At 41.1% G+C, this 26,456-nt stretch overlaps 1 protein-coding gene across 2 annotated transcripts in view; it reads left to right on the forward strand.

The window, feature by feature from the left end:
• Positions 1-9,335: 9,335 nt before the first annotated feature.
• FGD4 (FYVE, RhoGEF and PH domain containing 4) overlaps positions 9,336-26,456 on the forward strand; it is a 235,764-nt gene continuing 218,643 nt past the window's right edge. Inside the window, exon 1 of one of the 2 annotated variants that reach the window (XM_043440742.1) lies at positions 9,336-9,945. In XM_043440742.1, the coding sequence (XP_043296677.1) occupies positions 9,669-9,945 (277 nt within the window). In that variant the 5' untranslated portion in view covers positions 9,336-9,668. The remainder of the gene's footprint in view (positions 9,946-26,456) is intronic. The other variant, XM_043440743.1, reaches the window with a different exon arrangement.

Genomic DNA, 26,456 nt, shown 5'->3' on the forward strand with positions numbered 1-26,456 from the left:
TTTGCCAAACCTGAGAATGGACATTCTCAGCACCATGGGATAAAATGGTCATGAAATGCCCCCCCTCAAAATCATGGTCAAGTTTATGAGCAAAAAGGGGTTCTGCCAACTGAAGACTGACACTTGCCATCTACATCTATAGAGATTAAATCATGGCTACTGCAACTGCTGACTTTCAACGGCCCTGAAAGGAGTTCAGGGTGAAAATCAGGAATGAGACACTCTGTGCTCCGGGAGAAACTGGCAGAACAGGCCTTCAGATAGTTAGATCTTTTCAGGAGAAGATTTTACGAGTTCCAATTCTTGCATCTTCTCATACCTAGAAAAACACTGGCATCATTAATGGTGACATCTGCTTTGGCTATTAAGAAAAATTTTACAATTAAAAATCAAAATAGAGTAGCTATGGTTCAGACATCCTGGGAAATAACTAGGTGATACTATGGGTGTAATTTCAGATTAGATGTTGTATTGCTAAACACTTGAGTTTTCTGAGTCATGTCAGGCTTAGATGCCACCATTCTCAAAACAATGTCTGCTGGAAGCTAGTAACTGCAACCTTACTTTTTATAAAACTAGGCAACTGGCTACCTGGCTACAAGTCTCCCTGAAGTGCCAGGTCCAGACTGGGTTTCAGGTCTATTCTTCTGAAAAGAAATGAGATTTATTTTGTCTATTAAAATTCCAGTTATCCCTCCTCCAGCTACTAATTGGGTCTGTTACAACAAAATGGCAGACCAAAGGACTGAGATTTTAAACATACAAGGCTCAGATCTAGGACTTGGAACTCAGGAATACTTCCAATTCAGTGTCTATTCTCCAAGCTGAGGCAGTCCTATGCCCCATTTTGACAGGAAGTTATCACAGTCATAGTTGCCCTGTTCCCTAAATTAAAACTGAGTAGGACTCTGTGGGGCTCTGGGGTACAGATCTGCTGTGTGTTCTCCAATTTATCTTTATGATACAGGCTTCATTCAGCCTCCTTGACCTTCCCTGAGTTCCAAAGGGTGGATTCGAACAATTGCTAATCAGGGAAGGGAGGGGTTACAGAAACAGAGGAGAAACAATCAAACGTGGTACAGCCTTGAGACAGGGTCCTGGTTCCTACTCAAAGAAATATGCATAACAATGCCTTTGAGTTGGTGGCTCAGATAGTAAAGCATCTGCCTACAATGCGGGAGCCCTACATTTGATCCCAGGGTCGGGAAGATCCCCTGGAGAAGGAAATGGCAACCCACTCCAATACTCTTGCCTGGAAAATCCCATGGACAGAGGATCTTGGTAGGCCCCAGTTCATGGGGCCACAAAGAGTCGGACACGACTGAGCAACTTCACTTTCACTTTCACAGAACTGGAGCCCCCACCCAGGTGGAGGATGGTAACTTCAGACTAAACACAAGATTCCTGGAGCACAGCTCTGTTGCTTCACCACCAACCAATCAAAAAAAAAGAAAAAAGTCACAAACCCTGCAGCCCTTACCCCAAATGTTGCCTCCTGTTTCTGGGGACCAGTGATGACCATCCTGTTAGGTCTCCTATTTGGCCCTTTTCTATTTCATCTCTGAGAGGAGCCAACAGTTTCAAACTAAATTGCTGTTATTACAAGGGTGAATGCTGGTTTCAGGCAAAAAAATACTTTGACTTAGATCAGGTAGAGAGAGACTTCTGCTCTGCTAGGCAGGCCTACGCCCATGCACAGCAGGAAGAAATTACAGAAGAAACAGACCTTCGCCCCAATTCCCAAGAAGTATCTTATGTATGAAGTCTCCCAAGGGGGAGTCTCCCAAGTCTCCCAAGGGGAAGCATGCTGATTGAAACCGCCCACCCTGGCCAGGCACCATAGTAACTATTTGCATGAGTTGTTTTATGACAGCAGGTCCTTGTAAGGAACAGGGAACTAATAAGCCTCCACCAGAAGAGGAGGAGTTCAGGAAAGGTCAAAAGGAGTTCAGGAAAGGTCAAAAGGAGACACCACCTGTCCGACCACCTCCCAGAATCCTTCTCTCTGGCATCCATCTTGGCTGAACAAGGCATGAACCACTGGGAAGGACTCTGAGTCAGAATGATTGGCTAAGGACAACTGGAGACTAATCCCATCACCATAAAACCCAAGACTGCAAGCCATGTGACAGAGCTGTTCTCCTGGGTTCCCTTACCCTTCTGCTCTCCACCTGGGTGCCCTTTCCCAAAAAAATCTCTTGCTTTGTCAGCACATGTGTCTCCTTGGACAATTCATTTCTGAGTGTGAGACAAGAGCCCAGTTTCGGGCCATGGAAGGGGGTCCCCCTTCCTGCAACAGCATCATATAATTGCTAAAAACCAAATAGCTCTTGATAAAATATATCATTGTCTATATGTTGTAAACTTGGTCATTGAGGGTTTTTTTGTTTTTTTTTTTTGGTAATAATGGTAAAAATACATAGCATGAAATTTACCATCTTAAGTGTATAATACAGTAGTGTTAACTATCTGCACATTATTGGGCAACAAACTCTCAAGCTTTTCCCTCTTGCAAAACCAAAGCTCTACACCCACTGAACAACTGCTCCCCTTTCCTCCCTCTTCCAACCCACAGCAACTACCATCCTATTTTCTAAGAGTTTGACTCCTTTAAATACCTCATAATCAGTGAGTTTATGCATTGTAGATCTGCATGCTGGGTTTAAATGCATTTAAAATGTCTCCAAAGAGATTTCACTATAATTTGGAATTAAAACAAAGATCTTAGAATATATTTAGAAAGATACAGAAATAGAGCAACAGGTAAAAATGTGGTATTAATAACATTAGTAATGGGTGCAAACATGATATTAGCAAATACTTGTCAGAGATGTATCTCCATATTTCCTACCCAAAAACAAACAAAAACCCAAGCATTTTAGGGGATGTAGCCCCTGGAATTAATAAACTAATCTTTACATTCTGTTCCTGCCTACTTCATAGGCTACTGTTTCACAGAACTAAACTGGCCTATGGAAAGCATGTACATCAATACTTACTGCTAATTAAGCAAGCAAAATAGTTAATAACACATGGAAAGCTTGAGTATTCAGTATCTTTGAGTTGTATTTCCTGGTCAGAAGAGTGTAATAGTATAGAATTGCATTCCATTAATCCATGCTGTAATTGTCCTGGCAACCAATAAGATAGTTAAGCAACATTTATATAAGAGAAGTTTAACAAATCACAAACAAACCACTACAACAAAAACTAAATTAAAAAACAAAATACCCATAATGTAGGTAGCAGAAAGACATGAGGATCTGTCACAGGGATAAAGAAAGTTTTTTTAAAAACTTCCTATATGTGCCAGATATATGTAAATTTCCCAAATATTTCATTCATTCAGTCAGTCAGTCAGTCTTGGAGGTGGTATATCTTTTGAAATTAAATATGTTGGTATTGACCAACATTTTCAAAAATATTTATTTATTTGGCTGCATCAGGTTTTAGTTGTAACACACAGGATCTTTAGTTGTAGCATGTGGTATCCATCTAGTTCACTGACCAGGGATTGAACCCGAGTCCCCTGCACTGGGAATGCAGAGTCTTAGCCACTGGACCACCAAGGAAGTCCCTTGATCAGTATTTTTTTATCTAATGGGATAAAAATAAGGGATGTGGACAGCTACAGTGATTGCTAAAATGCAAATCTGATAACATCACTTCTGGCTTAAAACTTAAAAACCTCCTGCATCAGAATAAAGTCTTCTTTTTAAAATTGAAGTATAGTTGATTTACAAGGTTGTGTTAATTTCTGCTATACAGCAAAGTGACTCAGTTACATTTTTCATATTCTTTTTCATTATGGCTTATCCCGACACTGAATATAGCTCCCTGTGCTATACAGTGGGAACTTGCTGTCCATCCATTCTTTTTTTTTTTTTAATAGGTATACTGTTTTATTAACATTTAAAACCAATGTTATGATTATTGAAATTATAATAGGCAGAGCTTTTAATAAATGATTGTTGAAATAAAATTACAATAGGCAGAGCTTTTAATGGAGCAACGTATTGAACACTGCAGATTTCACTGACAAAAGCCCTGGAATTGTAAGTAAAACCCATCATTGAACAGAAGGCCTTGGTTGCTGACAGACTCTCCAACTTGAGACAAGCCTGAGGGAGTCAGTGATGAAGTCCAGGATTGGTAAACGTGAGCAGATATTGCAGATTCCAACCCTTAGATGGTTTTCCCATGCAGGATGTCCATCCATTCTCTATGTTAACAGTTTGCTTCTGCTAACCCCAAACTCCCAGTCCACCCTTTCTACCCCCTGCCCTTTGGCAACCACAAGTGGTTTATGCTGTGAGACTGTTTCTGCTTTGTAGATAGGCTCATTTGCGTCATATTTTAGATTCCCATACACAAGTGATATCATATGGCATTTGTCTTTCTCTTTCTGATTTCACTTAGTCTGATAATCTCTAGTTCCATCCACGTTGCTGCAAATGGCATTATTTCCTTTAAAGTTCTAACTCTTTACCATGACATACAAAGTTCTTGATCTGACTTTACTTTTTCTCCAGCTTCACTTCTCTCTTCCCATGCCCTGTAAGTGCAACTTTGTCTCTCTCCCATCCCCTTCCTCTTCTGCCTTTCTCTCCCTTCTGTGTCCTGCTCCTTACACTAGGGTAACTATTTATCTCCTCCACCAGGCCAACTTTAAACTTTGAGGTCTCCTTTAATTTTGACATCCTCTAGGAACTTGAAACTTGAGGTTTCAAATTGGGTGACCCTCCTCTAATCTCATGGAATTACAGGCTCCATGATGCCATGAACCATGTTCTTTAGAAAGTAACTGCTTTCTTTCCAGTTTCTAAACAATTTTAAAAAAGATATTGACTGATCACTTCCCTTTAAGGAACAACAGTTATCAATATAAGTACAAGCCAAACATGTACCTTGACAGTTTCAGTTGACACCAAAGATTTGTGCAAATGTTCTCAGAAGTGTATATACATATATATGTATATACTTTATTTTAGGGCTTCCCAGATATCACTAGTGGTAAAGAACCTACCTGCAATGCAGGAGATGTGGGTTCAATTCCTGGCTTGGGAGGATCCTCTGGAGGGAGGCATGGCAATCCACTCTAGTAGTCTTGCCTGGAGAATCCCATGGAGGGAGGAGCCTGGCAGGCCACAGTTCATAGGGTCACAAAGAGCTAGACACAACTGAAGTGACTTAGCACACATGCATTTTCTTACAAAGGCTATTAATATATGCAATACCTGGTCAAGATACAGACATAGAGATTAAATTGTGAAGTGAAAGTCGCTCAGTTGTGTCCGACTCTTTGCAACCCCGTGGACTATACAGTTCATGGAATTCTCCAGGCCAGAATACTGGAGTGGGTAGCCTTTTCTTTTCTCCAGAGGATTTTCCCAACACAGGGATCGAACCCAGGTCTCTCACATTGCAGGCGGATTCTTTATCAGCTGAGCCACAAGGGAAGCCCAGAGATTAAATTAATATATTATAAATTATGCATATACACAAACAATTGAAATCTCAACTTGCACCAACTCAAAATATCATATTGTGTACCAAGTTTCTATTAAAATAAATATATCATCTTCAATTAGGTCTTCTTGAAATTATCTTCTGTATTGTCAACAACAAAAACAAAAAACAAGGAGCATCATTCATCAACCAGATATAAAAGGGTTAAGTCACAACTCACTGCAGTTGGCTACCAACCCTATTCCCTAAGATGAAATCAGGATGAAAAAACAGGATGAGCACTCTGTGCAGAGGATAACAGGCCTTTAAATAGTTAGATGTATATCTCAGAAAGAATTTAAATTACCGGATTCTTGCATCTTTCCATACACAGAGAAGCCCTAAAATCATTACCTTAAGATAGCTCTTCTTGGTGACTACTGTAATCTTTTACCAAGATGTATGCATGACTATGGGCTTCCCTGTGGCTCAGACTGTAAAGAATCTGCCTGCAATGCAGGGGACAGGGTTGGATCAGGAAGATCCCCTGGGAGAAGAGAATGGCAATCCTCTCCAGTATTTTTGCGTAGAGAATTCCATGGAGAGAAGAGCCTGGTGGGCTACAGTCCATGGGGTCGCAAAGAATCAGACACGACTGTGCAAGTCACACACACACACACACACACACACACACACACACGACTACATGTATATCCTAGGCAAAAAATTCATAAATATAAACTGGCTCCTTCCCGACCTCTTCAGAGAAGTTTACTCAGTTATTGACAGACTGTCTCCTGGGCTATAGTCTTCAGTAAGACTCTGAATAAAACTTGAAACTTTTAAAATTCATTGTTGTTGTTCAGTTGCCCGGTCGTGCCCGACTCTTTGCGACCCCATGTACTGCAGCATGCCAGGCCTCCCTGTCCCTCACCATCTCCCGAAGTTTGCCCAAGTTCATGTCTATTGCATTGATGATTCCATCCAGCCATCTCATCCTCTGACACCCTGTTCTTCTGCCTTCAGTCTTTCCCAGTGTTTCATACCGTGGGTTTTTCTTTAAGTCAACAATTTTTCAGCCCCTAATACTACTACATAAAGTCAGTATAATTCATGCCTTTTAGTGACCTTTATTATAGTGACCTTTAATGATATTTACATAAATTCCTACTCAGTGACAGCATCAAATAACTAATAAATTTATAATTCATTTACTGAGGAAATAACACAATTTATTATTAAAGCAAGAGAAATATTTTTCTTTCTCTAGTGAGATTAAAATGAGTGAATCTGCTATAAAGTGTTGATTTCTCTTAAATTCTAGTTTTGGAAGTGATGTTCTGCCAACAGCTGAAATTGCTTATTGATTCATATTTTTTCTCGAGTGTTCCTTTTTGGTTTTATCTTATTTATTAGGGACTAGACCATGACTGAAGCGACTTAGCAGCAGCAGCAGCAGACCAATCTGAGACTGGTTATGTTAAAATTAAACTAGAATTAAGAGACATAATATATACATAATTTTTGCTACACTAGAACATATAAAGATAATATTTAAGGAACATGAATTAGTTCATAGTCTTCTTATGCATTTTGCTAGTCTGATTTTGTGTTAATTCGCAGCAAAGGGGTGATTCTGGGCTGCCAGCTCCACTCCAAACAGTGGCTCCATCATGGTTGAGGGCTCAGGTTCTCCCACTGGCCCCTTTGCATTCTAGGGGGCAGTTGGAGAAGATATCCAGTGTGCTAAAGTCAGGCTTGAAGGTGACACACATTACTTTTGCCCACAAAACTTTTTGAAGAATTTAGTTAGGTGGCTCCACCTAACTGTAAGAGAAGATTCCAATCAGTCTCTTAGTGTGCCTAAGGAAAAAGATACATGATTTAGTCAGCATTCAGCAGTGTCTCAGTCACGGAGACATGGCGTATAAGCTGCTATGTATTGCATGCATCTCTGTATTTCAGGACCCAGCACAGTTCTCATTCAATATGTGGTAATGAATTGCTATCGAACTTTCTGTTGGCTATATAAGCAAATAAAATAGTACATCGGGACTATATCATCATTTATAATTATTTTCAAAAATTTTGTTCTATTCTAGCCTATAATAACTTGAGATCAAGTAAAGTTATGTTGACCTATTTCTTTAATGTTGCAAAAATGTAGTCATCAAATGCAAAGTCCTTTAGAAATGGTTTCTATCAGAAAATAATAAGCATCATAACATCTAGAGGAAATGTCAGATGATGTATGAATGCCTGAAAATATGACATCCACTGTTGTGAACTAATATTATCTTAAGTAATGTGAACAACTTGAGCCAAGAAATAGAAATATGTATAATATAAACAAGTCAAAATATCCAAATGAGGAAGCATTAAACTGCTGCCTTACATACCTCTGATAAGATCTTTTTGCCCCATATCGGTATGTTTACTGTAGTTCTCCACAGAAAGAGTAAGCACCGATACTGAATAGTAGCAGGGAGGCAGTTGGGGGGTATTTTTCATCAGTAGCCAGTTCTCTAAAAGAGAAGATTGCCATCATCTGCTCACTTAAAAATAGGTCGCTCTGAAGTAGGTTGCTAGTATGGTATTATTGATTGCAACACCACCTTCTTTTTTTTTGCTCCCATTCCACATTGTCTTTTTATTGAACCAAATAAAGTATGTTAAAAAAACCTGCATTTAAGTTACAGTTAACTTATGCATACGGAGGTAAAAACTCTTTCATTATTTATATTTGAAAGCATTTGTTTAAATCATTTCTGATATCATATAGTGTAGTAGATAACACAATTACAGAGGAGTAACAACAGTTAGTTACAATACAGTGATACAGGGATAATAAATCCAAAGGGAGCAAAAGCTCCTTTTAACAAGGTCTGAATGGATGCATTAAAAACTATGCATGTAGTTTCTTCTAAAAGGTACATTTATTGGAGTAATGGCCAAGGAGACTAAGACAGTTGAACTGCTTCCTGAAAGGCTTCTTGAGGAGGACTGGGTTATGGGACATACATCGGGGAGATGGAAGAGATGTTACCTGGGTGAAGGCCCATCTGAAAAAAATGTGGGGTGACTTCCAAGGTGGAGTGATGGCTGGGGAATTCTTTCTGCTTCAGCTGGGATACTTGGAACGCTGCTCTTTCACCCTCTATCTCTGTGGTTTTGTAACTCAGCCTCTTCATTATTAATGAATTCTAAAATGCAGGCAAGCAAACCAATGAAAAAAGTTTTCAATTTACTATTTAGCTGAAGCTTCTAAAAAATGACTTGACAAATTAAAGGATTCTGAAGAGCATTACTAACGAAGCCCCAAAAGTGTTTGTGGTGATGGAGGGGCTGATGCTCTTCAGGAAACCTGTGGATCGTCAGCACCACCTTTTCTTTTACATTCACTCACCTTTTCACCTTTCTCTGTCTCGATGCTCCCGGCAAGATTTTTTGGTTGAGTGAGATAAGGCCAGACTTTGCGGCAGAGCCTCAGGTAAGCATTCTAGCTCTGCAGTACCAAGTGACCCAGCATAAGTTCCGCATCTCGGGTTCCTTATCTGAAATACTTACCTCACTGGGTAGCTCTACAACATAAGTAAGATCATTATCAAGGGCTCAGTAGCGTCTTGAGACACACGTGTGACCCTTGTGTTACGCGTCTGCGAGGATGGCAGGCCCTGTACAGAGTTCAGAGTAGCTGTTACTATCTCTTCTTTCCTCCGGAGCCCAGTGCGTGTGCCCCACCGGTGAGCGCGGCTGACCTTCGGAGCCCTCCAGGTCTGCGTCTGCAGGTGAGCGCCCCGTTGGCTCCAGTCGGCCGGTGGCGGGGGAGGGGAGAAGGAAGCGGGAGGGGGGAGGGGGAGAGGGAGGGGCGGAGCTGCCCGGGACGCTCCCGGCGGCACCGCGCGTCCTGGGCTGCTGCCCGGGAGAGACGAGGAGGCGGCAGCAGCTGTGGCGCCCACAGGCCGAGCTCTCGGCGCTCTGGGGGATCTGCCGGTGATTGGTCCAGAGAGGAGGGGGTGGCGGTAGCCAGAACCCGCCGCTCTAGCGGCGGCGTCAGGTGAGAGCGCTAGCCGCAGAGACTCGGGCGTGGCGGCTACCGCACAGGGAGTCGGAGCCAAACTCTCGGCGCGGCCTTGCGCGTCCTGGGAGGAAGGGACGCGGAGACACTTGCAGACGACTCGACGCAGAAGTTGCCCCTGTCGAGTCGCACCGAGCGTGTCATGCAAGCGACGCCCCCCTGGGTCAGGTCGCCCCTCAGGTGCCCGCCGAGCGCGCGCTCGCGGCCGGATGAGGGCGGGAGCGGGCGCCGAGCCGCGAACGAAAGCGGTCAGATGAGCGGCGAGGGCGACTATAACTTCAGGCGGGTGGCGATTCGGCGGAAGTCCAACCCCTCCTACCTGCCGCTCGGGACCCCCCGACCCTGGAGTCGGCCGTCGTCGCACCTGGCTTGGGCCGAGTCGGCCACGTCCAGGGGCCAGGCCTCGGCAGACGCCTCAGGTAAGCGTCTCGGGAGGTAAGGGTGGGCGGGGGCGTTGTCGCAGGTGAGGGACCGCCTTTGCTCGGCAGGTGCGTCGGGTCGGCAGCAGCCTTGGGAGCCGGCGCCGAGACCTTCCCGGGGGCCCGCGCCGGTCCGCCCAGCCACTTAGCTAATTGTGTCCCTTCCCCCAAAGGGCCTAGGTGGGGGCCCGCCTGGCGCCGAACTACCTGTCCTGGAGGTCACTCACCAGGGAATTCCGAAAGTAAAGGATAACTTTAAAAAACAAACAAAACCGTTTGGTTAGGAATTAATAAGACCTGTTTTCTACATACTGAGGTTTAAGTTTTTTCGCTAAATTGCTTCGGGCAGACGTTGTGAATGTTGTGAATGCGGCAGGCTAGATCCACCCTGGTCCGGCAGACGGGTTTGAGTGACTTCGGACCAGCAATGCTGAGTGCTCTAGTTTTTCCCTTTTGAAAAAGACGCTTGAGTCTGAAAAACTGCAGGTGTCTCAGAAGGAAACATATTCTTACTATCAAGAAATTGAATTTTATTGTGTTTTTGTGTTGTTAAATTAAGATGATCCGTAATGTGGCATTTGAATTCTGAATTCTCATTGACTCTTAGTCTTGGAAGAAATCCTCAGACTGACCTATTCCAGCCCACAATTTTTCTCCTTCTTTCTTTAAAGGCATTCTGTTCTCCCTAGGCAGGCTTGAAGCTATGTAGGACACGCCAGGGATTTTTCTCTTGAATTGCGAAACTTTTCTTTAAAATCCCTGCCCCCCGTTTTGCGCTCCTACTGTGAAAAACCAGAGATGGCTTGTATGTAGACCAGTTATGAGGCAGAAACCTTGTTTGAGTAGTGGAAATAACAATTCTTTTATTCACTTACACTCACTTTATTCTTATTAAGCAAAGCTGTTATGATGGTTTAAATGTGAAGTATTGGAACTTTAAAATTTTTCTCTGTCCTTGTCCTGAAGCTGTAGTATTCACAGGGCAGAAAAACATGATGGATGATGACTTACAAATTTATAGCTACATTAGATAAGGGAAGAAATAATGATGTGAGAAAATACATAAGTGAAAGTCGCTCAGTCTTGTCCGACTCTGCGACCCCGTGGACTATACATATGCTGTCCCTGGAATTCTCCAGGCCACGATACTGGAGTGGGTAGCCTTTCCCTTCTCCAGGGGATTGGTAATTGAATCACAGTGCTTTAGCTGTCAATTTCCTTATCTTCAAAGTGAAGACTGGTGAAATAATCTCTAAAATCTCTTCCAGATTTAGGTGTGAGTCACTCTAAAATGAATAGAAGAGGATTTTCTTTCATTTTCAGTGAAAATTCATTACTTTGTTTTGGAGTTACTATTTATCAATTTTTAAATTGAGTTACTTGATTTCTTAATCATCAGCAGTTTTCAGTTTGAGGGTAAAGGGATCCAGTTTCTTTACATCATTATTACTTAAAAATCAGTTCAGTTCAGTCGCTCAGTCATGTCCGACTCCTTGCGACCCCATGAATCACGCAGCACGCCAGGCTTCCCTGTCCATCACCAACTCCGAGTTTACTCAAATTCATGTCCATCGAGTCGGTGATGCCATCCAGCCATCTCATCTTCTGTCGTCCCCTTATCCTCCTTTGCCCAATCCCTCCCGGCATCAGGGTCTTTTCCAATGAGTCAACTTTTCGCATGAGGTGGCCAAAGTACTGGAGTTTTAGCTTCAGCATCAATCCTTCCAATGAACACCCAGGACTGATCTCCTTTAGGATGGACTGGTTGGATCTCCCTGCAGTCTAAGGGACTCTAAAGAGTTCTCCAACACCACAGTTCAAAAGCATCAATTTTTCGGTGCTCAGCTTTCTTCACAGTCCAACTCTGTGACCACTGGAAAAACATGACCATACATGACCACTGGAAAAACTATAGCCTTGACTAGACAGACGTTTGTTGGCAAAGTAATGCCTCTGCTTTTTAGTACTTAAAATTACTGTTACTTAAAATCACATGCTTAGTTTCAAACTCTGAGTTGGTGAACAGAAGTTGAATTTCTCTCCTAGAAGTAGGAGTGAGCAGTCTGTAAACCATTTCTACAAGGCAGCTGTGCCTTTAGAAGAGTCCTTTCTTCTTTTCTATTCTCTTTTTTCCTAAGGAGAAAATCCAGAACACTTTTTTTAAAAAATTGAGGTGGAGAACCTGCAATAACTTTTGTAGATCTGTTAGGTTGTCTCAATGTTGTTTAAAGAACTCAAAAGTTTTTGTTGCTGTTATTTTCAAGGTTGAAAATTAATTACCATATGGAATAATTGTTTGTCTTTACCATAGTGTAATCTGTATTATCTGTTGGAGAGTGATCTAATGTTTTGCAAAGTAGTCTGAAACTATTCGGTTTGGTGAGATGAAAACATTTTAGAAATTGCTTCCTTTTTTGAGTCTTATCTTCCTCCCTATGAAGTTTTATCTGTTATCATTATATAAGTAAGATCCTCCCCTCATCAAAAAGTAAACCATGTTTAAATTTCCAAGAAATGCCAATTTACTCTGTAGTACCCAGAAAAGTATTTATAAATGAAAACTACAACATTTAGACCCATTGCATATGTAGTAGATATTACTCATAATTGAAATGTTACTTTCTCTGTTGAAGAAGGAACAAAAACTGAAAGGTCAAGAATGTAGAGAATTCAGTTTAATGATCTTGTGTTATATTCTATGATTGTGAAAGCCATTATTTTTAGAGTTCTCTGCTTTTTCCTAAAAAAGAAAAAGACAGAAGACAGTCTACCGACTGCATCTTCCATTTATATCTGAATGGGAATGTCCTCATCCAGGTGAGGTAATTAAATTAAGATATAGGCTTTGGGGTCATATAGCGCCTGATTTCAAGTCCTTACACTGCCAGTTGTATGAACTGAATCAAGTTTCTTAATTTCTCAGTTTCTTCATCTGGACAGTGGAGATAACAGAACTTTATAAGATTGTGGGAAGGATAAAGTAAGCTTATACTGATGAATGTCTGACACAAAACAAGCAATACAGCACATAAAAAGGAGTCATTATCCATCTGTTTCCCAAAGTCTGGCGCTGGGACTGGCACATAAGAGACACTGTAACTACTTCGGATGAATGAAAATCCTTCTCCTGTGATGTTCATGCTATTTATTGAGTGCATTTTCTGTACTAAGAACTGTGGTTTGTGATACACATATAAGTATGTATGTGCGCGAATTTATTTCACAACAATTTTAGTAGATAAGGGAGTATTATGCTCATTTTCCAGCTAAAGAAATTAAAACCCAGAAAATTTTAGTAATCTTGCTTGGAATCTTAAACTAGTACTTGTTAAGCTAGTTTCAAATTCATGTGTGCCTGGCATTAAAGGCAGTGCTCTTACCACACTCACATAAAGCATGTAATTCCATTATGTTAAAAACATATATTTAAAGGTATATTTTATGCACACAGTAGAATGAAAATTTTCTTATTTTGTGTGTGTGCATGTTTTTTTTTTTGTTTTTGGTCCAGCTTTTTTCCTGTTTTCCCTTTTTTCTTTTCCATAGTCTGAATATCCAAAGCCCTTGGGGTTGAGGGAGAGTTTATCTATTGAATGTCATTGAAGGTAGCTTATCTCCTCAGTTATTCCTTAGTTTTATGGGAATCTTGAAGAATCTTTATTGAAGATGATTTTCTGTAGAAAATATATTTGCTTCTGCTTCCAACCATGGCCACTTTGATTAGCCAAGCATTTCTCAGACTTGAAGAATGTGTAAATTTAGCTCAGGTTTGCTGAGGGAAGATCAGCATTGTTGTCATTAATTTTTCCACTTAGATTTGGTGTAGATTTACAGACTTCTCTTGGATGGAAGGCAGATTTTTCCTGAAAGTGAAAGTGGCTCAGTCTTGTCTGACTCTTTGCAACCCCATGGACTATCGTGGCCAGAATAATGGAGTGTGTAGCCTGTTCCCTTCTCCAGGGAATCTTCCCAACCCAGGGATCAACGCCAGGTCTCCTGCATTGCGGGCGGATTCTTTACCAGCTGAGTCACCAGGGAAGCCCAGGAATACTGGAGTGGGTAGCCTATCCCTTCTCCAAGGGATCTTCCCAACTCCAGAATCGAACCGGGGTCTCCTGCATTGCAGGCGGATTCTTTACCAGCTGAGCTCTCAGGGAAGCCCTAGGCCATTCTTTTTCCAAGGTTGTTACAGTAAGTCCTTCGTTGTGGGTTCCAGGTTCAGTCCCTTTCGAGTTTTACAAGCTCAAGACCCACGTCCTATCCTACCAGAGCGGAAGTTCCTGGGCTCTAGGTTCTACCACCTAGGTTTAGGTTTATTGTTTTTTTTCTTCTTTTTTACTGTTGTCCTTAGGAATCTCCTTTGTTTTCTTATGATTTCAGCAATGCATTTAAAAGTATATCTGTTGTAATTTATTCAACATCTGGGTCCTTTGTGGTCAAGGGCTTTCCGTACAATTTGATATGCAGACTTCCTATAAGTAGATTTCCTTTTCCCAGTTCTCACCCTTGTTAGGATGGAAGGCAGATTTTTCCTGAAAGTGAAAGTGGCTCAGTTGTGTCCGACTCTTTGCAACCCCATGAACTATAGAGTCCATGGATTTCTCCAGGCCAGAATACTGGAGTGGGTAACCTGTTTCCTTCTCCAGGGCATCTTCCCAACCCAGGGGTGTTTTTTCAACACATACTCCAATATCCTGTGCACTTTTTGAGGACTGACTTTTACCTTTGTTGGAGAAGGAGGGATGAAGATTCAGGTTATAGCAGTAAGAGTAATTGTAGGCTTCTCTGGTGGCTCAGCAGTAAAGAATCTGCCTTCAATGCAGGAGACACAGGTTCCATCCCTGGGTCAGACAGGTCCCCTAAAGAAGGAAATGGCAACCCACTCCAGTATTCTTGCCTAGAAAAATCCCATGGACAGAAGAGCCTGGCAGGCTATAGTCCATGGCGTCGCAAAAGAGTTGAACATGACTTAGGGACTAAACAAAACTGTAAGAGTACTTGTTTTTATTGAATGCTGGTTGTGAACCAGGACTGTTTGTGTTTTACTTATTCTTATGACAGCACTGCAAGATAGATGGTATTATCATTTTAAGGGAAAGGGAAAATCAAGTTTCAGTGCTCTACAACCAGTCTAACCTTCTGAGAGAGAATTTGAACCAGGTCTCTCTGATTCCAGTACTCACATGCTTATAATACTAGTTCTTAAGATTTTTTAGGGCTTTGGAGGCAAAGTGCAGTGCAAGTACTGTGTTTCACATACGTTAGGGTTAATGTTGTTTGTTTAATGAATGCATATTATATTTGAAACAGTGATCTAAGCAAACTATGTAAAGATTTATAATAAAGTGGTAATGGTGATCTTATCAGTTATTCTTAAAAGCTGCTTAAGATTGACTTTGAAATAAGAAAAGTCCTTCAGAGGAGCAGAAACCAGGAAGAGTTTTCTTATTTCTTGGAAGGCCAAGAGCAGTTTAAAGAGTAGTCAGTCGTCTTTCAGTGAGTAGCCACACTAACTTGTGAACCTGGGAATGTTGAGAGAGTTTTAATCCATAATTACCTTTCTGCTTGCAGAAATGCTGCTTGCCCAAAATGTAAGCTCTTCTAGGCACATATCTTCCCACCCTTTTTATCCACTTCCTGCTTAGCCCTCTGCTCCCCTTTGTTCTTATTCAGTTGCTAAGTCCGGTCCACCTCTTTGCGACCCGATGAAGTGCAACACGCCAGGCTTCCCTTTCCTTCATTGTCTCCCAAAGTTTGCTCAAACTCTTGTCCATTAAGTCCATGATGCTATCCAACCATCTCATCCTCTGCCACCTCTTCTCTTCTTACCCTCAATCTTTCCAGCATCAAGGTCTTTTCCAGTGAGTCAGCTCTTCGCATTAGGTGGCCAAAGTATTGGTGCTTCAGCTTCAGCATCAGTCCTTCCAGTGAATGTTCAACATTGAATTCCTTTAGGATTGACTGGTTTGATCTCCTTGCTGTCCAAGGGACTCTCAAGAGTCTTCTCCAGCACCACAGTTTGAAAGCATCAATTCTTTGGTGCTCAGCCTTCTTTATTGTCCATCTCTCACATCTGTACATGACTACTGGAAAAACCATAGCTTTGACTGTATGGACCTTTGTCAGTGAAGTGATGTCTCTGTTTTTTAATATGGTATCTAGGTTTGTCATAACTTTTCTTCCAGGGAGCAAGCATCTTAATTTCATAGCTGCAATCACCATCCGCAGTGATTTTGGAGCCCCCAAAAATAAAGTCTCTCACTGTTTCTACTTTTTCCCTTCTATTTGTCATGAAGTGACATGATGCTGAATGCCATGATCTTCGTTTTTTAAACGTTGAGTTTTAAACCAGCCTTTTCACTCTCCTCTTTCACTTTCATCAAAAAGTTCTTTAATTCCTCTTCGCTTTCTGCCATAAAGGTGGTGTCATATGCATATCTGAGGTTATTGATATTTCTCCTGGCAATCTTGATTCCAGCTTGTGCTTCGTCCAGCCAGCATTTCGCATGATGTACTCTGCATATAAGTTAAACAAGCAGGGTGACAATATACAGCCTTGATGTTCTTTCAGTATTTGGAACCAGTCCATTGTTCCATGTCCAGTTCTAACTGTTGCTTCTTGACCTGCATACCGATTTCTCAGGAGGCAGGTAAGGTGGTCTGGTATTCCCATCTCTTGAAGAATTTTCCACAGCTTGTTGTGATTCACACAGTCAAAGGCTTTAGCATAGTCAATGAAGCAGAAGTAAATGTTTTTCTGTAGCTCTCTTGCTTTTTCTGTGATCCAGTGGATATTGGCAATTTGATATCTGCCTTTTTTAAATCCTTTTTTAAAGCTTTTCTAAATCCAGGTTGAACATCTAGAGTTTCTTGGTTCACATACTGTTGAAGCCTATCTTGGAGAATTTTGAGCATTATTTTGCTAGCGTGTGAGATGAGTGCAGTTGTGTGGTAGTTTGAACATTCTTTGGCATTGCCTTTCTTTGGGATTGGAATGAAAACTGACCTTTTCCAGTCCTGTGGCCACTGCTGAGTTTTCCAAGTGACAGGGTAGAAGGACGTGCACTCCTCTTCTCCTATGGCAACTCCAAAATTGCAGCTAACCATTGAATAACCATCGACAGGAGAATGTTGGATGCCACCAAAAAAAACATACCCCACATCCAAGGACAAAGGGGAAGCCCCAACAAGATAGTAGGAGGGCCGAAATCACGTTTAGAACCAAACCCCATGCCCGCCAGAGATGCTGTGAGGGCTCAAACAAAACCTTGTGCACACCAGGACCCGGGGGCCCCACAAGAGACTGAGCCAGACCTGCCTTTGAGTGTTTGAGTGTCTCCTGCTGAGGTACAGGTCAGCAGTGGCCTGTGACAGGGATGGGGCTCTCACTACAACAGACCTGGGAGGCACGGCGTGTGAGCCCCAGCATAGAGCCACTGAGCAGAGTACCCACAAACTGGCAAACAGTTATACCAAAGAAGTTCTTGCACTGTTGCGAAACTTCTAGGGCCCACAAGAGATTTCCCAATCTGGTGATCTGGCAAAGGGACTGAGAACCTCTGGAGAATTTGACTTTGAGGGCCAGTGGGATTTGATTACAGAACTTCCACAGGACTGGGGAAACAGACTCTTGGAGATCAGAAACAAAACCTTGTGTGCATCAGGACCCAGAAGAAAGAAGCAGTAACCCCACAAGAGACTAAGCCAGACTTGCCTGTGAGTGTCCAGGAGTCTCCAGTGTAGGCATGGGTTGACACTGGCCTGCCGTGGGTTCAAGGGCACTGAATACAACAGCCCCGGCATAAGTCCTTCTGAAGGAGGTTGCCATTACCTCTGTCATACTGAGGCCAAACTGCAGGGAGGGAACACAGTCCCACCCATCAACAGAAGGTTGGATTAAAGATTTATTGAGCTTGGCCCCAGGGCTTCCCTGGTGGCTCAGACAGTAAAGAGTCTGCCTGCAAGGAGAGAGACCCGGGTTGGATCCCTGGGTTGGGAAGATCTGGAGAAGGAAATGGAACCCACTCCAGTATTCTTGCCTGGAAAATCCCATGGACGGAGAAACCTGGCAGGGTACACACCATGGGGTGGCAAAGAGCCCATCAGATTAAGACCCAGACTTCCCCTTTTCCTGGGTATTTTTCTTCTGCCCTCCTAGAAAAAAAATCCTTCTGAATTCATTCCTGCCAGCCACCTCAACTTCTTGACTAAATTTCTCCTTGTATTTCCTGTGCCTGCCCCACCAGTCCCTGAATTGAGTCATTCATTGCCATTGCTCCTCAAAGTCCACTCAAGGGCTCAGTAAATATTGGGTCAACAGAAGAACCCCAAAGTAGCGCATCATATCTTGCTTCAACATAAGAATTTTCTGACAATGCTGACAGAATATGAAATTGATTTCCTTTGATGGTTGTGAATTCCCTATGAAAATATTCAAAGAGGCAGGATGCCTTGGCGCCTGTAGCGTAGACAGAATGTCAGATGTAACCTTTTCTGACTAGTAATCCCAGGTTACACACTAAAATATTCTGTCAGTGATCTTAGCTGTCCTTCTGTATCTACACCATTCATGTACTCTTTTATCAAGAATATGTACTGATTTTGTGCAGGAGTGTATCATTAGGAAAGGCATGGGAATAGTATACTTTGTTCTCTTTGAGGTTTCATGGACTAGATGTCCTTTTTAGTGTAACAGTTCTGGTTATTCCTGGCATCCTTTCTGATACTGTGATATGTCTTGGCGCAAGAGTTTGTACTGGAGTTTGTAGGCCCTGGGTTGCTCCTCCACTAAAAGGCCTCAGAATGCTTTGTTACATTGTCAATAGTTTCATTACATCTGTCATTTCCAGTTCCTGGTGTCCTCTCCTTGAGCAGCCTTTTTTGTCTTTGCTTGTTATTTCTCACTATTTGGGAGCCAAGATTTAAACTCCAGCTCTTAACCGCTGTACTTTCCTACCTCCATACATTTCTTATTGCCAGATTTTTAATATCTCTAAATATAAGAATACTAATTATTGATCTTTAGTAATGGGAAAGACACTGTTTCTGATATTTTTATCCAGTTTTTCCGGAGTCTTAAAAAGGGCAACTCTGGTCAACTATAGTGAATGAGGAAGGGGAAAAAAAAGACATATCAAGGAAAAGGAGAAACAGTCTTAGAAACAATTCTGAAGATGGAAACAAAGCATAGCTTCTGGTCTTTGCTGTACAACCAGACCTCTTGGGAATACATACCTAATTCAGGCCCCACTGCTTTTTCTTACATCTCATTAGCAAGGTGATGGTTACATACCGAATTTTGAAATTATGTAAATAGTGTTAATTTTCAAGAATTCTGTTAAATTTGAGGTGTTCTGCAAAAAAGAGGCAAAACTGCATTTCTCCTCTTTTACCCCATTTAAAAAGGCTATAATGAGTGGCTGTATAATAGAAGGTATAGGATAATATAGAGTGTATATCTTAACATAATACATATCAATACAATATACATATACAGGTGGATGTATGTAGTTTTAATATATCAATACCATGATCCTATTGGTATATGTTGGCAAACCACTTTAGTTTTTTTAATTAAGAAAATGACGCATAGCTCTTTTCACTCTTTAAATATCTTGGTATAATAAAAACTTGGATGTGAGTAGTTATACTGAGAGAGGCTGTCTCCCATAGAAGAACTAGGGAACTGACTAGGGTGCTAATTAGAGGCCCTTATTGTCCTTTTACAGAAAGCAGTAAACTCAGGCCACTGGTTATGAAAACTGTGAAAAGAAGGGAAGAGAAGGATTCAGGAGGAAGCAGGGAGGAAACTGCCAGTGATGGCAGTCATTGTTCTGAAGTCAGTGTGGTGCCCAGTATAAGCTCATTTTCATGGAGAATTAAAGCCCATTTCTGAGTTTTGGAACTGAATGACTGACTTGTATATTTTTGTTAACCTGGGGGATTTGCCTTAACCACATTGTGGGCATTGGGGAGGTAGAAAAAAGAAATAGAAAATTAAAAGATATTCACATAACTGCCACCCTCAGTGGCAGCGGTCATCAAACAATGTCTGAAGGCTTCTGATGAGCCAGCTGGCAGGGATGGGGCCAGTGCTTCTCTTCCTCATGGTCTTGATGGTGGTTCATTTCTATAAACTTCCATCTATAACTGATGCACTAAATGCCATATTTCAGAACAGTCATTCCTGCATGTCTTTGTTAATTGTTCATTTCTGGCATAAATTCCTGGGTCACTACAGTTTATATTTTTTCATCTGGAAAAGGGATTTTTATTCTCACTCCTTAGTTTGGGTCTCAAAGCTAGTCCCTTACAGTTAGTTCCTTCAAATGCTATAGTGTTTCATTCAGAAAATAGACATTTGGACATTGAGAAAAGTTTAGTAGTTTATGTCTGCTTATTTTCCTTTATTCAGAAACTGCCACTCTCAAAATAGGTTAAAAAAGAATAATTTTCCTTTATTGATTTTTTCTTTTAATATTTTCCCTTTGTTCTTATGTTAAATAAAACAACTTTTTATCGTAGACCTGAAAGTCTTGACTAACAGGAAATTTCAGTTAGTTGAAATCTTACTTTCAGTGTTTAAAATGTATTGAATTCATCTACTTCACATTTTTACTTAAATATACCTTCTCATTGAGGCCATTCCCTGGTCACTGTATTTAAAAGTGGAAGGCCCACTCCTCTACTCCTTTCAGTTCAGTTCAGTTGCTCAGTTGTGTCTGACTCTTTGCGACCCCATGGACTGCAGCACGCCAGGCTTCCCTGTCTGTCACCAACTGCTGGAGCTTGTTCAGACTCATGCCCATCGAGTCGGTGTTGCCATCCAACCATGTCATCCTCTGTTATCCCCTTCTCCTCCTGCCTTCAATCTTTCCCAGCATCAGGGTCTTTTCCAATGAGTCAGTTCTTCACATCAGGTGTCCAAAGTATTGGGATTTCAACTTCAGCACCAGTCCTTCCGATGAATATTCAGGACTGATTTCCTTTAGGATTGACTGGTTTGATCTCCTTGCTGTCCAAGGGACTCTTATCGCGTCTTCTCCAGTACCACAGTTCAAAAGCATCAGTTCTTCGGTGCTCAGCTTTTTTTATAGTCCAACTCTCACATCAGTACATCACTACTGGGAAAACCATAACTTTGACTAGATGGACCTTTGTCAGCAAAGTAATGTCTCTGCTTTTTAGTATGCTCTCTAGGTTGGTCATAGCTTTTCTTCCAAGGAGCAAACGTATTTAATTTCATGGCTGCAGTCACCATCTGCAGTGATTTTGGAACCCAAGAAAATGAAGTCTGTCACAGTTTCCATTGTTTTGCCATCTATTTGCCATGAAGTGATGGAACCAGATGCCATGATCTTAATTTTTTGAATGTTGAGTTTTAAGCCAGCCTTTTCACTCTCCTCTTTCACTTTCATCAAGAGGCTCTTTAGCTCCTCTTCATGTTCTGCCATAAAGGTGGTGACATCTGAGTATCTGAGGTTATTGTTATTTCTCCCAGCAATCTTGATTCCAGCTGTGCTTCCTCCGGCCCGGCATTTCACATGATGTACTCTGCATATAAGTTAAATAAGCAAGGTGACAATATACAGCCTTGAAGTACTCCTTTACTTGTTTTCTTTTCTTTTTTTTTAACTTGTTTTCTTTTTTTTCTACAACACTTACCATTAACTCTTTATTTTTTAAAATCTTTTTCTGTCCTTCCATCCCCATCCCAATATACAGTAAATTCTATGAGAGCATGGTTTTTTCCCCCGACATTTGTGCTTTATTTATTTATTGTTTAAGCTTTTTGTTTTATATTGGAGTAGCTGATTAACAATGTTGGATAGTTTTGGGAAGAGCAGGGGATTTTTTCTGTTGTGTTCTCTTTTCCAGAGGCAGGGAGCAATCAGGATACTCAAGTGTGAAAACTACCAAGCCTGGGCCTGAGGACTTGTTCTCAGTGGCTGGTCTGTGAGACAGGGAAGGAGGTGGTGATTGTTCATATTTAGGGTTAAGGTAAGCGTTTGACACATCTTAGGGGTCGAGTGCCAGGTCTGGGCCCTTTGCACCAAAGCGCCAGCAGCCATAGCAACTGAGACAGCATGCTGCTGCTGCTGCTGCTAAGTCACTTCAGTCGTGTCCAACTCTTCGCAACCCCATGGACTGCAGCCCCCCAGGCTCCTTCATCCATGGGATTTTCCAGGCAAGAGTACTGGAGTGGGTTGCCATTGCCTTCTCTGGAGACAGCATGGACTGATGCTTTAATGGGAACAGGTGGAGTCAGGCATTGGATTAAACTGAGTTAAGAGTAAAGGAGAGACAGGAGTTGGCATGAGGCCTTCAGTTCGTCAAGTTGAGCTGTGTATACAGAGAAACTTTTCATCATGTCTTGTAATTTGTTGAATTATTTTGACATGAAGATGAAACTGCGTTAGCATCATGAGAGCAGTAGCCATACTTGTCTTGTTCCCTGCTGTTTACCCAACACTCAGTAGAAGTCTGTTTCATGTTAGGTGTTTGTGAAATTCTAACTGAGTAAGTGAATGAAATCCATGTTGAGTGCTACATTTCAAAGTACATGTTTTATGCTGGAAAGGGTGTGGAGAAAAGGAACCCTCCTACACTGTTGGTGGGAGTGTAAATTGATATAGCCACTAATGGAAAAGAGTATGGAGGTTTCTCTAAAAGTAGAGTTATTGAATTTAAAAAGTAAAGTTACTGAATTAAAAAAAATTCAAAGTGCATATTTTATGGCCAATATGTAAATATCTAGTTAATATACAAGATTTATCACTATCTTATCTCGATTTTTTAACTCAGTTTCTTTATTTTTCCAACATAGCATTCCTTTAAGTAAGTTTCTTTGATAATTTTGAGAGATGATTCAATTTAAAAGTGCATTAACTATATAACTTTCAGAACTATCTGTTTTATGTAACAAAGTATTTTCTAATTATAGCTGTTGAAGTTACAGTACTATTAATTGTTTCTTTGAGACAGGTTACATCTTTGGAAATCTCTTATCATGGGTTGAGGGTGGGATGCAGTGAAAAAATTCTTTGGCAAAGCAAAGGAATTGACTTTCTTATTGTAATTTAACCTCAACTATATAACAAGCTAAGCCTTTTCCCTTGGTTTTGTAATGTTCTGCACACATTCTGTTCCTTTTCAGCTCTTTTAGTTAATGCTATGTTCTCTGACTTTCTGTCTATACTTGTAAGATGAAGAGAACCTTAAACCACAGTAATATATTTTGTGCTATTAGTTTGCATTAGATGTTCCTTAGCCACAGAAAAGTTGGTTGTCCTATAACTAAAAAATTCGGCTCAGGTGAACAGTAACAGTTTGAATATAAATAACTCTTTACAACTGGAATATTTAAGTAGTTTCGTTCCCTCTCTCTATGGAGAAACTCATGCACATGAAAATAATTTTAAATTTGTAGGCTAAGTAAATTTCTTAGCTCCTTTGAAATAGTCTGACCTTTTCAAAAAGAAAGCTTTAATCATACTGTCTTCTTTAGGAAGGTCACTTCCTTCCTGTAAAGTAGTATACTTTTGCTTCTGAGCCCACTCTGGTTTTTTTCATGGGTATAATTAACTTAATTACCTTCTCAATTCTTTATGCCAGGAAGATGGAAACTACTTTAAACATTTGTATCAATAGATATTAACATTTAAAATTATAAACTTGTGAACAAAGTTCAACTTTATTCTAATGCAAAAATATGCACAATATGATGAGGCAAGATATGGTGTTTTGACTGAATTTCATGCACACATGTATAAATCATGGAATATGGACAAGATTAAAAAAATCAAATATTATGGTGACTGATGGAAATTTCTGTTCTGACTTTCTTGAAACTGGTGTAAAATGGTTGAAACATCTGGTTCAGTAATCAGACTGGCATATGGCATTTAGTCGTTAAGTCATGTCTCAGTCTTTTGTGACCCCATGGACTTTAACCTGCCAGGCTCCTCTGTATGGAATTTCCTGGGCAAGAATACTGGAGTGGGTTGCCATTTCCTTCTCTAGGGTATCTTCCTGACCCAGGGATCAAACCCAGTTTCCTGAATTGAGAGGCAGTTCTATACCAGTGAGCCACCAGAGAATCAGACTGGGCCTTAGGTTAAATACTGCCTCTGCCTCTTACAGCTTTCAGTGGGTTGTGTAACCTCCCTCAGGCCATTCCTTTATAAAATTGAGGTAATGAAAGAATATTTATTTCATGTGGCTGTGAAAGATTAAATGAAGTGATGCTTATAAAGTTTGGTACTTTTCCATAGTCACTGTGCAGTAAATGGTAGCAGTCAATTATGTGTATGTATTTTGTATGTATGTGTGTGGTGTGTGTATTGGAATTGGCCCAGTCCTTTTGAAGATGTCTGACAAAACTAATGTAGCAAAATTTCTAGACAGATACCCATGGTATGTATGTATGTATTTATTTATTTATTTTTAATTTTTTTCATTTATTTTTATTAGTTGGAGGCTAATTACTTTACAATATTGTAGTGGTTTTTGCCATACATTGACATGAATCAGCCATGGATTTACATGTGTTCCCCATCCTGAACCCCCCTCCCACCTCCCTCCCCATCCCATCCCTCTGGGTCAAATAGCCATGGTATTTAAATGAGTAGAATCAGTTCAGTTCAGTCGCTCAGTTTTGTCTGACTCTGTGATCCCATGGACTGCATGCAGCATGCCAGGCTTCCCTGTCCATCATCAGCTCCCAGAGTTTACTCAGACTCATGCCTATCGAGTCGGTGATGCCATCCAACCATCTCATCCTATGTTGTATCCTTCTCCTTCTGTCCATAGTCTTTCCCAGCATCAGGGTCTTTTCCAGTGAGTCAGTTTTTAACATCAGGTGGCCACAGTATTGGAGCTTCAGTTTCAACATCAGTCCTTCCCATAAATATTTAGGACTGAGTTCCTTTACGATTGATTGGTTTGATCTCCTTGCTGTCCAAGGGAATTTCAAGAGTCTACTCCAATACCACAGTTCAAAAGCATCAATTCTTTGGTGCTTAGCTTTCTTTACGGTCCAGCTCTCACATCCATACATGACTACTGGAAAAACCAAGCTTTGACTAGATGGACATTTGTTGGAAAAGTAATGTCTCTGCTATTTAATATGCTGTCTAGGTTGGTAATAGCCTTTCTTCCAAGGAGCAAGCATCTTTTAGTTTCATGGCTGCAGTCACCATCTGCAGTGATTTTGGAGCCCCCCAGAATAAAGTCTGTCACTGTTTCCATTGTTTCCCCATCTATTTGCCATGAAGTGATGGGACCAGATGCCATGATCATGGAAGCAACCTAGATGCCCATCAGCAGATGAATGGATAAGGAAGCTGTGGTACATATACACCATGGAATATTACTCAGCCGTTTTTTCAATGTTGAGTTTTAAGCCAGTTTTGTCACTCTCCACCATCACTTTCAAAAAGAGGCTCTTATTTCCTCTTCACATTCTGTCATAAGGGTGGTGTCATCTGCGTATCTGAGGTTATTGATATTTTTCCCAGCAATCTTGATTCCAGCTTCTGTTCATCCAGTCCGGCATTTCACATGATATACTCTGGATATAAGTTAACTATGCAGTGTGACAATATACAGCTTTGATGTGCTCTTTCCCAATTTGGAACCAGTCCATTGTTCCATGTCTGGTTCTGTTACTTCTTGACCTGCATACAGATTTTCAGAAGGCAGATAAAGCAGTCTGGTATTCCAATTTCTTTAAGAATTTTTCAGTTTGTTGTGATCCACACAGTCAAAGACTTTGGTGTAGTCAGTGAAGCAGAAGTAGATGTTCTTCTGGAATTCTCTTGCTTTTTTTATGATCCAATGGATATTGGCAATTTGATCTCTGGTTTCTCTGCCTTTTCTGAGTCCAGCTTGAACATCTGGAGGTTCTCAGTTCACATACTGTTGAAGCCTAGCTTGGAGAATTTTGAGCATTACTTTGCTAGCATGTGAGATGAGTGTAATAGTGTGGTAGTTTGAACATTCTTTAGCATTGCCTTTCTTTGGGATTGGAATGAAAACTGACCTGTTCCAGTTCTGTGGCCACTGCTGAGTTTTCCAAATTTGCTGGCATATTGAGTGCAGCACTTTCATAGCATCATCTTTTAGGATTTCATATAGCTCAACTGGAATTCCAGCACCTCCACTAGCTTTGTTTGTAGTGATGCTTCCCAAGGCACACTTGACTTCGCATTCCAGGATGTCTGGCTCTAGGTGCATGATCACACCATCGTGGTTATCTAGGTCATATATCTTTTTTGTATAGTTGTTCTGTGTATTCTTGCCACCTCTTCTTAATATCTTCTGCTTCTTATATCCATACTGTTTCTGTCCTTTATAGTGCCCATTTTGCATGAAATGTTCCCTTGGTATCTCTGATTTTCTTGAAGAGATCTCTAGTCTTTTCCATTCTATTGTTTTTCTTTATTTCTTTGCATTGAGCTCTGAGGAAGGCTTTCTTATCTCTCCTTGCTATTCTTTGGAACTCTACCCTC

This window comes from Cervus canadensis, chromosome 21 (genome assembly GCF_019320065.1).
Source record: "Cervus canadensis isolate Bull #8, Minnesota chromosome 21, ASM1932006v1, whole genome shotgun sequence".
Lineage (NCBI taxonomy): Eukaryota > Metazoa > Chordata > Mammalia > Artiodactyla > Cervidae > Cervus > Cervus canadensis.